The sequence below is a fragment of the Schistocerca piceifrons genome, chromosome 1, assembly GCF_021461385.2.
Source record: "Schistocerca piceifrons isolate TAMUIC-IGC-003096 chromosome 1, iqSchPice1.1, whole genome shotgun sequence".
NCBI classification, from domain to species: domain Eukaryota; kingdom Metazoa; phylum Arthropoda; class Insecta; order Orthoptera; family Acrididae; genus Schistocerca; species Schistocerca piceifrons.
In genome coordinates, this window is record NC_060138.1 from 1,183,622,918 (window position 1) to 1,183,635,711 (window position 12,794).

At 43.3% G+C, this 12,794-nt stretch overlaps 1 protein-coding gene across 1 annotated transcript in view; it reads right to left on the reverse strand.

Moving 5' to 3' along the window:
• The window catches only part of LOC124779100 (toll-like receptor 2), a 131,165-nt gene that overhangs the window by 50,402 nt on the left and 67,969 nt on the right, over positions 1-12,794 (reverse strand). The window contains exons 5-6 of the mRNA XM_047253687.1: positions 10,303-10,487; positions 1,715-1,882 (exon numbers count right to left, since the gene is read on the reverse strand). Coding sequence (XP_047109643.1) covers positions 1,715-1,882; positions 10,303-10,487 — 353 coding nt within the window. The remainder of the gene's footprint in view (positions 1-1,714; positions 1,883-10,302; positions 10,488-12,794) is intronic.

Genomic DNA, 12,794 nt, shown 5'->3' on the forward strand with positions numbered 1-12,794 from the left:
ACGAACGAAAATGTAAAAAAAAACTACTTGTAATGCTGGTTCATGCATGGGGAAAGTAGGTACATTGTAATGTAAAATTTGAAGGGTAATCCCTCCGCAACGGAACTGGCTTGGTGCGAGTAGAAGAGGTGGATATGATGGTTGAGCTGGAAGGCTCCTGTGTGGCATGAACCAGGTGGTGACAAGCAGGTAATGTGTGCTCATCTGGTAAATTGAAACACGTGAGAAGTACTGCAACATTCTATAAGATGCCTCAGATGTGGACGTAATTTGGTTTATTATTCCTGGCATATTTGATGGGAAATGTACTACGAAAGTCCGAGACTAAGAAGAAAATTTTAATAGCTGGTTACACAGCAAGGGCTGCGGATACTTTTTCTGACTTTTTCGAACAGCACGGGAGACTGACATTGCCACCACCTTATTCTGAAATTAGCGGTTGAGTACTATGTAATTGCATGGAGCAGTTATTTCGTTTCTCTTTCAGTAGTAAGTTTGTGTTCTGTAATCTTTGCGTTGAGGCACCGTATTTTATCTTCAGTAGTTTACCTGGACCAGGTCCTGTCCAAAGTGCTGTTTTATTGAACTGAAAAGCTGATAACATCCTTAAAAAAGTTAATAAGCTTTGTGGAGTTGTAAAGTACATAATTATTCAATGAGCATATGTTTTTCAATAATACACATAATTTTCTTAAAAGGAGAGTTATATTTTCATCAAAGCACTGTTACTAAGAGAAGATATTCAGATGAAACATTCGTCTTATTGAAATAACAGTGTTTATATTTTCATGTGTAAGGTAGTTAACAGTGTTTCTAATATTGTGCAGTAACTAAAAGGTTCACCTTAGATCCACCTCCACTCATAGCCTAGCTTCAGTGTCCCCATAGTGACAGTTGAGCCAGACTTAAATTTCAGATAACATTTAAGTATCAAAAAGTACAACCTTTATTTTTGTAACTTATATTTTCTATAGTAAGCAATTAGCTACATCCATTCAAACTATACTGCATTCAGATATCGAATGTCCCATCTGAGCTAAATTGTATTAGAATTTGAATATTCCTTGAGAACACAAATAACAATCAGTAAAAAAGATATAATTACTTGTTTAGGTGTTGAATGTTAGTACTTTCCAATAATTAAACTGACAAAATAACCCCTATCCAAAATTAGTGGTGATCCATCACTACTAGTCAATTATGTGCAATGATCATTAGCTTCTTATTGTAATTTACAGATAGTATTATTTAGAGCTAGTTGTTGAGTAAACCTATTAATACTCTTCCTGTGTGATTATGTCGAACCACAGGTACATTACTTGCTAAATTGGGTTACTGTCTGGTATCTGATCAGCGAAACAGAATTTCAGTATCAAGTAAAGTCTATTCCATTAGTTAACTTTCTTTATGGACCAAAGCAGAACTTGTTACAACTTCGCCTCATTAGTTTGCCGACAGTTTCCTTCTACATTATTATAGCTTACTTTATTACAAATAGAGCCCAGGTTCGATTCCTAATGGTTTTGCTATTGTTTCCCCTCGATAGGAATCTTTCGAGAGACGCAAAGCAATCCGATACCTTTCCATTACACACAGTCACGGTCACAAAATATAAACCATTTCACAGGAATAACACTATCGGTGTAATGATAATTTAGTAGTTTTCGGAAGTGTTAATAGCGAAACTTAAGGAACACAACTGTTCAGTACTTACCTGAAGAATCTCCAGGTTGGGTGGCATATCTGTGTGTAGCATCTGTAGTCGATTGTGGGACACGTCGAGCCGATGAAGGTCAGTTGGAAGACTTTGCGGGAGCTTCTGCAGGGAATTGTGGGAAGCGTCCATTATGAGCAGAGCTGCTGGCAAAGTCTCTTGAAGCTCCTGTGCAGAAAACGGGAATTTTCATTACATACACCTACAAGACCAACCCTACTTCTAAAAACCACTCAGTGTACAGTAAAAAATGGTAAATAAATAAAAGACATAAATTTAGAAAGTTGTAAAGCAGAATATCACCTCATAACCATAACCAAAGACAGCGCCACCCACTGTTAGATAAGGGTCTTCTTTAGAGGATTCCATACATGCTTTCTAATCTCATGTTCCATTATGTCATCTCTTCAGTCTTTTCTTATATCTTGGAATTCAATGAAGATCTTCAGAGGACTCTGTACCATTTCCCAACCACCTGCATATCATTTTCGCGTCATTCACAGTGTACCTTACACTGTAGTCCGTTCCATGATATAAATGATGGTAGGCCTTCTTGTTGCACACTACTCGTATTTTATACAAGGATTCGTCTATTTAGTTTAGAACCATCGCTTTGACTGTTTGCTTTACTTACGCTTGTATCTAATTTCTCTGTGTACCTCATAAGACCTGTGACTTCTCATTTAGTCCTCCCTAAGTTCCTGTATAGTGCGAATATCTTCATCTCAAAGTATAACTAACTTCTGAAATTTTTTACCAACAGTCCGCAACTCGTGGTCGTGCGGTAGCGTTCTCTCTTCCCGCGCCCGGGTTCCCGGGTTCGATTCCCAGCGGAGTCAGGGATTTTCTCTGCCTCGTGATGACTGGGTGATGTAAGATGTCCTTAGGTTAGTTAGGTTTAAGTAGTTCTAAGTTCTAGGGGACTGATGACAATAGATGTTAAGTCCCATAGTGCTCAGAGCCATTTGAACCATTTGATTTTTTTACCAACATTATTAATATTTATATTATCCGAAGGAATTAACTGCAGCAGTCATATAGTTGCACAACAAGTACCCCAAGGTACCATTTATAGTTCTAAATTAAACACTGAGAAATGGTATTCACCCAGAAATATTTGCCATTCAGCTTGCCACAAATACAATTGCTTAGGATATGTTAATAAAATTACTAGGAAACAGAGTACCATCAATAACAAAAAATGTAATTTCAATATAAATTATGAGAAAAATAGTAGTATTAATTTTATAAACATCAGTTGCAGTAATTTAAGATTATGTACTGCCTGGGAATTCTAGATAAGTGTATTAAAAGCGTGTGGTAACAACTCACTCAAATCATTCATTTTACCTAGCAGATAACTGAGCTTCACCATTAACAGGAGAAACTGAAGAAATAGTTTAGTGATAGTATTAGCTAAATGATTTCAAGCATGAAATATTAATCTTTTTGTTACTGGATTGAGAATTCCATTAGTTACAAGTGAATGGTGACAAGATGTATTGGAAGGTACATATCAAGCATTACAATCGTGGAGTACGTGTTATTATTAGAACAATCTTGTCGAAATGTTTACTTTAACACTCAATAATCACTTCTCACGATGTCTCCACTGTGGCTTGTAAGCTACTGGTTGATATTAACAGTTTTCTGCTGTAGTATGATTATACCTACATACTTTAATTTACAGATTGGGTAGGTAACTGTTTCTCTAGTTTAACAGTACATTTCATTTCCAAACCAAAAGTCTGATTAATAAAAATAAAAACAAAGTTTGTTCTATCCACATCAATTTCCACTATATTGTAGTAAAATGTTAATTTACATGCAACCATTCCGCCAAAAATTAACAACCACAAGAATAGATCATCCTTTTAGTGTGGACTTGGTCCAAACAGTTCAGCACACAAACATTTTTTTCTTTGCTTCTTCTTGATTGCTGTACATTTCTTAATTTTTCATGTAGAAAACGCATTAATTTTATCAAATGTACTTATTATGAAAACATCAAGCATTACATTTTATCTTCTGGTAAACCTTCCGGGATGTAAGGTCGTGGTCCATGAAACTCTTCAGCTCCTAACGTTTCGTCCAGAGCTGCGCTGGACATCTTCAGAAGGGTGTTTCTCCTCCGGTGAGTCTTGCCGACTCACCGGAGGAGAAACACCCCTCTGAAGATGTCCAGCGCAGCTCTGGACGAAACGTTAGGAGCTGAAGAGTTTCATGGACCACGACCTTACATCCCGGAAGGTTTACCAGAAGATATGTCATCCGGTCGTGAAAGCCTTCATACCATTACAATTTAAACAGAATCATCAATACTTCACATCTCTGTTGTGTTAAAAGTATTATATCATAAATGGAATCATGGACCATTTCAGTGACCAAAATAGAGGGTTGTAGTTAACTTTATCATTTGCCTTCTATTCAAAAAGAATCCTGCTCCAGGAGATCGAAAGAGGCATAGGCATTCTGCCTCAATAGGTCTGTCGGCTACAGGGCAGAAAAAGAAAGGCGGTGCGCACTGGCGGCATGGAGACGGGCTGGGTGAGGGTACCACGCGGTGATAACGTCAAACAGGATCTCCGAGTCGGCGAAGGAGAAGACCATTTGCCTCCGTTTGATTTCTTGGAGCCTTGTGATCGGCAGATGACGATTCAGATGTTTGTTGGCTTGAGGGGCGTAAAAAGTCTTCCCACGAGTACTCGTTCTGTCCTTTTCAGCCTGCTGGTTGTGTAGCAAGTGATTTCGTCACGTGAGGCAAAATTTTGGCGGTTTGTTATACAGCTGGAGGAGAAGGAGATGGGGATGCTACCTTGACACTGGGCGATTTTAGAACCATCGTGCTGAATTTGAGGTCGCATGTCTGTGCGGCCATGTCCTGTGGATCGATCTATAGTAAGAACAGTGCTCCAAATGCCAGACGGTATAAACGCAGGGTTTCCGAGTAGCCAAAAACTTTCAATCTCCTGGACGGCCCGCTCATCCAGATACATGGAACAATCTCGCAATTGCAACTGATACAGCAGGGAGAAGGAGGTGGACAATCGCCCTCGTGAACATCCCTACCACAGATTACACATTTGGCTGGGTGTTGAAAATACATTTGAGTGTGGTTGTAAGAATGACACTGATGGGAGTGCATCGGGTTCCGAATATATCGTCGGACTACGATAACTTCATAGCTTGTTTTGATATTTGATTGACGCACTGCTCTATCAAATGTGAGAAAAAGAGTGTGTGTGCACTCAGAATGCATCTAGCTTTTTCATCCGACGATCGATCGCAACGACGTCCTGATCAGGGAGATACGTTTGGATATATTCCTGAGTCAGCCCATCGAGCAGCCTAATGTAACATCACTTGAAGAATTCAGCATTCGATGGACCTCGACACGAGCAGGTTAGCCTTGGAAGAGTGAAGCTGCAAGCATTTGTTGTACTTGAGAATCAGAATTAGTCGCAAAAAGTAATGTGCCATTGCGTAAACGAGAGCAGGATTTCGAAGGGCAGGCAACTGCATCAACACATTTCTGAATAATAACAAAGGACTGACTGTCTTCAGTATGTGAATCCACAAGGAATGCAGCTGGGAGGGTCTTTGAATCGGTAGCCACATTCCGTTTACGCTTAGTAAAAGCAGACCGAGAAGAAGATCATTGGTTCATTACGAAAAAATCCACCATGACTGCCAGCGTCTCCAATGGCACGCTCCTTCCAAACTGGTGGACCCATTCTGAGGGGTCTCACCCACCTTAGGTCACATCTCCCGAAGTGTTGACAGAGGGACAGGTTGGCACTTTGGAAAGGTCACAGCTCAGGGAATCACCCCTCCTCGGGCCTGGCCTGCACCAGAGTGTGTGTGCGAACCCTATCTGTCGACCTGGGACTGGGGATTACACGTTACACAGTCACGTTTTCCGCGTCAGATACGTGGGCTGGCCTTCAGGAGTGCACAGGGTGGAAGAAGGAAAACAGGAAATTCAAAGGAAGGGTAGGAGAAGGGAAAAGAAGAAATAAAGAAAGAGAAAACAGTATGGCTACTGTTCTGATGTCAGGCTGCTAAAGTTCAGATCAAATTCCAAAAAAAAAAACCACAGACATGTTCTCCAAGATAGGGGAAAAAAGAAAAGCAGGGGGATAGACATGCAGCTGTGCTCCAGAGGCTGCAGCCCCGTGGTACCCAAGCGAGATCTCACCAAAGAATTGTGGGCCACCTGGGAGGTAAACGTCCCAGTGAAGCAAGCATTTCAGTACGTGATGTCGCATTCGCTTCTCTGTAGCAAGAGTAATGTGATGATACTCTGCTCTGTATGTACAAAGTTGTATGAGTGACCACACTATCACAATGTTGTCCATTAGCCGGCCGCGGTGGCCGAGCGGTTCTAGGCGCTACAGTCTGGAACCGCACGACCGCTACGGTCGCAGGTTCGAATCCTGCCTCAGGCATGGATGTGTGTGATGTCCTTAGGTTAGTTAGGTTTAAGTAGTTCTAAGTTCTAGGGGACTGATGACTTCAGCAGTTAAGTCCCATAGTGCTCAGAGCCATTTGAACCACTTTTGCTGTCTATTATTTTATGAAAAGCAGAAATTTCGTTACTGAGGTCATCTGCACTGCTTCTAGGAGCAGGAAACAGTTTCACTATAACCTTATTTGAAACTTTGCGCTGGTTGAAGTGTGAGTTTTCCTTCACTTTGTAACGTTATCTTTGCGAGTAATAAATTTCAGATTTCCATTTTCCTCCAGTCGCTAGTGTAACCTTCAGTAATAGACTGGATGTCTCTTTCAGAATCATTGCCATGTTTACTTTCTTGAATTACTTATATCTCCTCCTCTGATTCATCAATAACACTGATCTCCTCCTCTGATTCATCAATGCCACTGCTGCACAGTTTTGATCTAACCCACCCGAAAAATCCTTCAGAATGTCGGTTATACCTTCCGGCATTATTTCTCTGAATAAGTAAACAATCCAGAAATCTTTTCAAACTACCTACCTGATATAAACGTTACTCATACACTCCTGGAAATTGAAATAAGAACACCGTGAATTCATTGTCCCAGGAAGGGGAAACTTTATTGACACATTCCTGGGGTCAGATACATCACATGATCACACTGACAGAACCACAGGCACATAGACACAGGCAACAGAGCATGCACAATGTCGGCACTAGTACAGTGTATATCCACCTTTCGCAGCAATGCAGGCTGCTATTCTCCCATGGAGACGATCGTAGAGATGCTGGATGTAGTCCTGTGGAACGGCTTGCCATGCCATTTCCACCTGGCGCCTCGGCTGGACGTGCAGACCGCGTGAGACGACGCTTCATCCAGTCCCAAACATGCTCAATGGGGGACAGATCCGGAGATCTTGCTGGCCAGGGTAGTTGACTTACACCTTCTAGAGCACGTTGGGTGGCACGGGATACATGCGGACGTGCATTGTCCTGTTGGAACAGCAAGTTCCCTTGCCGGTCTAGGAATGGTAGAACGATGGGTTCGATGACGGTTTGGATGTACCGTGCACTATTCAATGTCCCCTCGACGATCACCAGTGGTGTACGGCCAGTGTAGGAGATCGCTCCCCACACCATGATGCCGGGTGTTGGCCCTGTGTGCCTCGGTCGTATGCAGTCCTGATTGTGGCGTTCACCTGCACGGCGCCAAACACGCATACGACCATCATTGGCACCAAGTCAGAAGCGACTCTCATCGCTGAAGACGACACGTCTCCATTCGTCCCTCCATTCACGCCTGTCGCGACACCACTGGGGGCGGGCTGCCCGATGTTGGGGCGTGAGCGGAAGACGGTTTAACGGTGTGCGGGACCGTAGCCCAGCTTCATGGAGACGGTTGCGAATGGTCCTCGCCGATACCCCAGGAGCAACAGTGTCCCTAATTTGCTGGGAAGGGGCGGTGCGGTCCCCTACGGCACTGCGTAGGATCCTACGGTCTTGGCGTGCATCCGTGCGTCGCTGCGGTCCGGTCCCAGGTCGACGGGCACGTGCACCTCCCGCCGACCACTGGCGACAACATCGATGTACTGTGGAGACCTCACGCCCCACGTGTTGAGCAATTCGGCGGTACGTCCACCCGGCCTCCCGCATGCCCACTATACGCCCTCGCTCAAAGTCCGTCAACTGCACATACGGTTCACGTCCACGCTGTCGCGGCATGCTACCAGTGTTAAAGACTGCGATGGAGCTCCGTATGCCACGGCAAACTGGCTGACACTGACGGCGGCGGTGCACAAATGCTGCGCAGCTAGCGCCATTCGACGGCCAACACCGCGATTCCTGGTGTGTCCGCTGTGCCGTGCGTGTGATCATTGCTTGTACAGCCCTCTCGCAGTGTCCGGAAGAAGTATGGTGGGTCTGTCACACCGGTGTCAATGTGTTCTTTTTTCCATTTCCAGGAGTGTATTTGCGTATACACACCAAATACGCATTTACTTCCAAAGCCCGGCGTGCGGGGCACTCTTTACAGCAGTAGCGTCCTGCCAACATATTCTCGGAAATATAGACGCACATAAAGCGACACAGTAAAACAAATTACAACAATCGGTATCTGAGACAACAATGGAGGATTAGCTAGCACGTGAATAATCTCTGACAAACAGCGATGTTGCCACGAGCAGAGAAGTAAACGTGAGTTACTTCATGCCCCAAATCGCCTGCTCTAGGGTTAATCCCTCGCTGCAGACACGTGAGTAACTAGGTGGCAGAAATATTGCTTGAATTGTTATGTGGTTCAGCACCGTCTGACTGCGTCGTCGTAACTGCACAAAAGTTCTACGAGGAACTGCTCGTCTTTCTCTTTATTGCTTTTTCATTGCTTTTTCGGGTCAGGCCGGCTGCGGCAAGGTTTCTGCTGTACCGAGTTTTAACATGACAAAGTGGAACGTAAAAAATATAAAATATGATAATTCTGCAGAGTTTTTTTTAATTGCAGGGACATGGTTGCTTTATGTGACGCTAATGTTTGCGAGCATGATGCAGTTGTCTTTTTTTATAGTATTAAGGAATTAGTTGGACCTGATGCCATAGTTCTGCAGGCGATAGTCTGTATCCGACTTTGTAAGCAGTTCTGGATAAACAGTAGGACGGAACGAGAGTCTCGGGGAGGAAGTGGGGATAAACTATAGAGGGGAGCTGATGAGGATATGTGAGCTGGAGAAGGTGATTGTCAAGTAAGCAATGATATGGTGGGGGAGATTTCACGGGATACAGCTCTTCTAATGACCAGACTTTGACGCAGTAGGATTGGAAATGGTGTGCAGGTTAGAACTGGAGTGAGACTGAACAACGCTTTCTAGATGGGAGAGTGTGAAATGAGAGTGATTCTACGAAAATGTGATCATGGAAACAGGATAAAAGGTAAGTCAGGTGAATACTGAGTTTTGCTGGAGAGCCGGCCTGTGTGGCCGTGCGGTTCTAGGCGCTTCAGTCTGGAACCGTGTGACTGCTACGGTCGCAGGTTCGAATCCTGCCTCGGGCATGGATGTGTGTGATGTCCTTAGGTTAGTTAGGTTTAAGTAGTTCTAAGTTCTAGGGGACTGATGACCACAGATGTTAAGTCCCATAGTGCTCAGAGCCATTTGAACCATTTTTTTGCTGGAGAATGTACTCTGGCTGAGTTGGATGGATATTTTGGAGAACAGTGACTCTAAAATAGATTATGTCTTTCGATAGGGCAGTCAGCTCTAGTTTCATGGGAGAATTCTTTGCGTTACATTTGCGCCGGTACGTGGGGTACATTGGTAGCAGGAGACACAAGGCTTTGGGAACTGAAGAAACATTTCCGTCGACAGCTGGCATTGCATGATGACAAATGGGATGACTTTGCTATCTTAGGTCAACTGATCGCTGCAGGAACTGCAGTTCAGGCAACAGTATCTGTAACAAGGCTATAGGGTAAGAAACGTACTTAACTCGAATTTCAGGAGTGAGGGAGGCTTGGTTCGATTGTGACCAAGCCCATCTGGTGAATCATTAGGCAACTCTATTCACACGAACAAGCTCGTTAATGGAACTTTAACAATCTAGAAACATAAACAGCTAAAACTGACTTCATAAAAGCTAGTTAAGCTGGACTAGCTTTGAATGTTAAGCAACATTTGCGGCAGGGATAGAATTAACTGATGCGAGAAAGGAAGATGATAGAGCACCACAAACCATGATACAAAAAAGGAAAAAACCTATTATAGCAGCACTGTATGAATGACGGCTAGTACCAGACAATCTACACTCCTTTGAAGTACGCCAGATACTTCGCTCGCTTCTGATGATACTTTCCCCATTACGAACGACATGATGAATTCAGTTCACAAGTAGCTCTCAACATAATCACGTATCTGTTCAGATATGCACTTTGTGTTTTTTAGGCAGCGACGTAAAAGTGTATCGGAGGTCTTGTGGAAGTCAAACGACGCATTATCCACCTCAGTTCCTTCATCTACAAACGTGTGAGTCTCATGAATGAACACAGAAAACTGGGTGCCACACGAGTTGAGCTTGCAGGAATGCCTCATAAAGAGCGCAAAATTTTACGTTGCGCAGTGTTTGTAGCAAACAGTAGTAACTCACCTCTATGGCGTTGTAGGAAATGTTGAGGTTGGTGAGCGTCTGAGGCAGCTCTGTGGGCAAGCTCACGAGACGGTTCCGTGAAACGTTGAGGGCCAACAGTCTATCAGGAAGCCGCTGTGGTAGTTCCTGCAGTTGATTGCCCGTGACGTCCAACTGCAGGATGTTGGGCACCGCCAGCAGAGTAGCTGCACACATGAACAATGCTGGTAACGTTCAGGCCATACAGGAGTTTCAGAAGCATTGCATAATGCGTTGTGACCGATTTAGTCTCTAAAGTTTATATCTCCAGCTCCACTAACGCTGTTGATTGAAAATGAAGACTCACCTTTCGTTACGCTACTAGCTGGCAACCAATATTGCCGGATATGTTTTTATTCCAGTTCTATTAGTCCATCTTCTCCTCTCCGTCACTGTATCAACCTCCTCCTCCCGTTTGTCTCTGTCCATCTTCTCTTCCTTTCTCTGATTGTTTCCTCCTTCCCATCTCTCCGCCGATCTCCACCTCCACCTTCTCTCAGTCCATCTCCTCCTCACCCCTCTATTGGTCCATCTCCATCTTTCGTTCCTCTGTCCATCTATTCCCCTCCCTCTGTCTGTCCATATTCTCCTATCCATTTTCCATCTCCCTCACTTTGTCCATCTGCTCCTCCCTCATATCTGCGTCCTTGTCCTCCTTGTTCCCCTCCCCTTCTGTCTATGTCCTCCCTTCGTTCTCAGTCTGTCCATCTCTTTCTCCTCCCTCCTCCCTTCTCTCTTCACATTATTACCACCACAGTATTTCTTTCCAGACTATAATATGTGTACCACGTTTCATTCAGATCGATACAGAGACTTGGAAAGAGATTTTTACTCGCAGCTTTGCCAGCATACACACAAGTCACACATGTTTAACATATTTCACACACGTTTATACGCACATTTCACCTGTATCTGCAGCGAATGTTAGCTTGCAGTTTAGATTGCACGCAGCTTAATCTCTATGACGTTAAGTCTTCTGAACACTCTGTCGCACAGTGATATAATTTTGCAGGTAAATTCACTGAAATATGTGAATATTGTCTGCAATATAAATTAAAACGTTATACCTGGTACGGCATTTTTACTACATATGCAACGAAAATGTAATTGGCAATAAACTATATTCCTTTCATTATTTTGTAGGTGTTGGCAGCGAGATACAGTCTGACAGGGATTCGGAATTATGTGTAAAGTCTGTTGCTTGGTATTAACTGCTCTTGTTCCCACATACTGTATAAATAAATTCAGCGAATTTGCGCGTCGTGCATCGTGCGCTTCTCGGCTTTCACCGACTACTCAAACAATTCAAATGGGACGTATTGGACCATCCGCCATACAGCCCGGACCTTGCGAAATCGAAAGACCTGCACCAGGCGAACGGTCTACCCGACGGGAGGCCCTAGCCACACGACATTTCCATTTACCGACTTCCATGTTTTCCGTTAACTGAAGTCACATCTTGGTGGAAAATCATTCCACGACGAGGAAGAGATCAAAGATGAAGTTGAAATGTGGTTCCAACAACAGGCGGCAACCTTCTATGACTGTGGGATACAAAAGCTTGTGCACCGACTTAACAAATGTTTGGATAACTGGGGTGAATATGGTGAAAAATAACAAATAATCCAGTTAATAAGATGTAACTGACGTATTCTAAATAAATGTTCCATTTAAGGACTGCGAGCCATTGTATCTTTACTTTTCGAAACGCCCTCGTATAAAATTTATACATGGTGAATGGCGTTGCTTGGGGTCAGCAATTGTGTTATAAATTAATTAAATAACTTTAACTGCTCCTCTTACTTCTTACGGTATTTTTTAGCACAAAACGTTTTAGCAATATGCTGCCTTCAGTAGGTACATTACAGTTATTTGTAAATTAAAATTAAGTGTGATTAAGGTTGGTTGGTAGGTGTGACGGCAAATGGCGAGTACAGAAATTTAGCCATAAGCAGAAAGATTATTTAAATTAGTGTACTCCTTAAGTGCGAGAATACGTATACACCCAGACAGATCAACATAATCTGTGATTTACAAAATAGCGTTTACTATGTAAAAAGACCTTCCTTGTAGCCGAAACTGGGAGAGACTTCCAGATAATATAAAACGAACACATACTTGTAAATGTACGCTAGACAGAAATTTATGCTGTATCGGCTGTAGCCACACAGATTAACGCCACTAGCCTCACATTCTAGGATACCGTGAATTTATATATTACATAAAATGAACAAGGGACGCCAAATGGACTAGGATGAAGAATGGAAATTTTCATTCACGGCACATTACATGGTATATCAGCAGTCTTTCTTTTGTTTTGAGTGTTGGGTGTATTCCAATCTAGTCTTCCTGTACAGTTTTTGCCCTCTACAGCTCCCTCTGGTACCATAAAAGTTATTCTCCGTCTTGAAAGACGTCCTATCACCCTGTCCCTTCTTTTTGCCAGTGTTTTCCATACATTCCTTTCCTCGCCG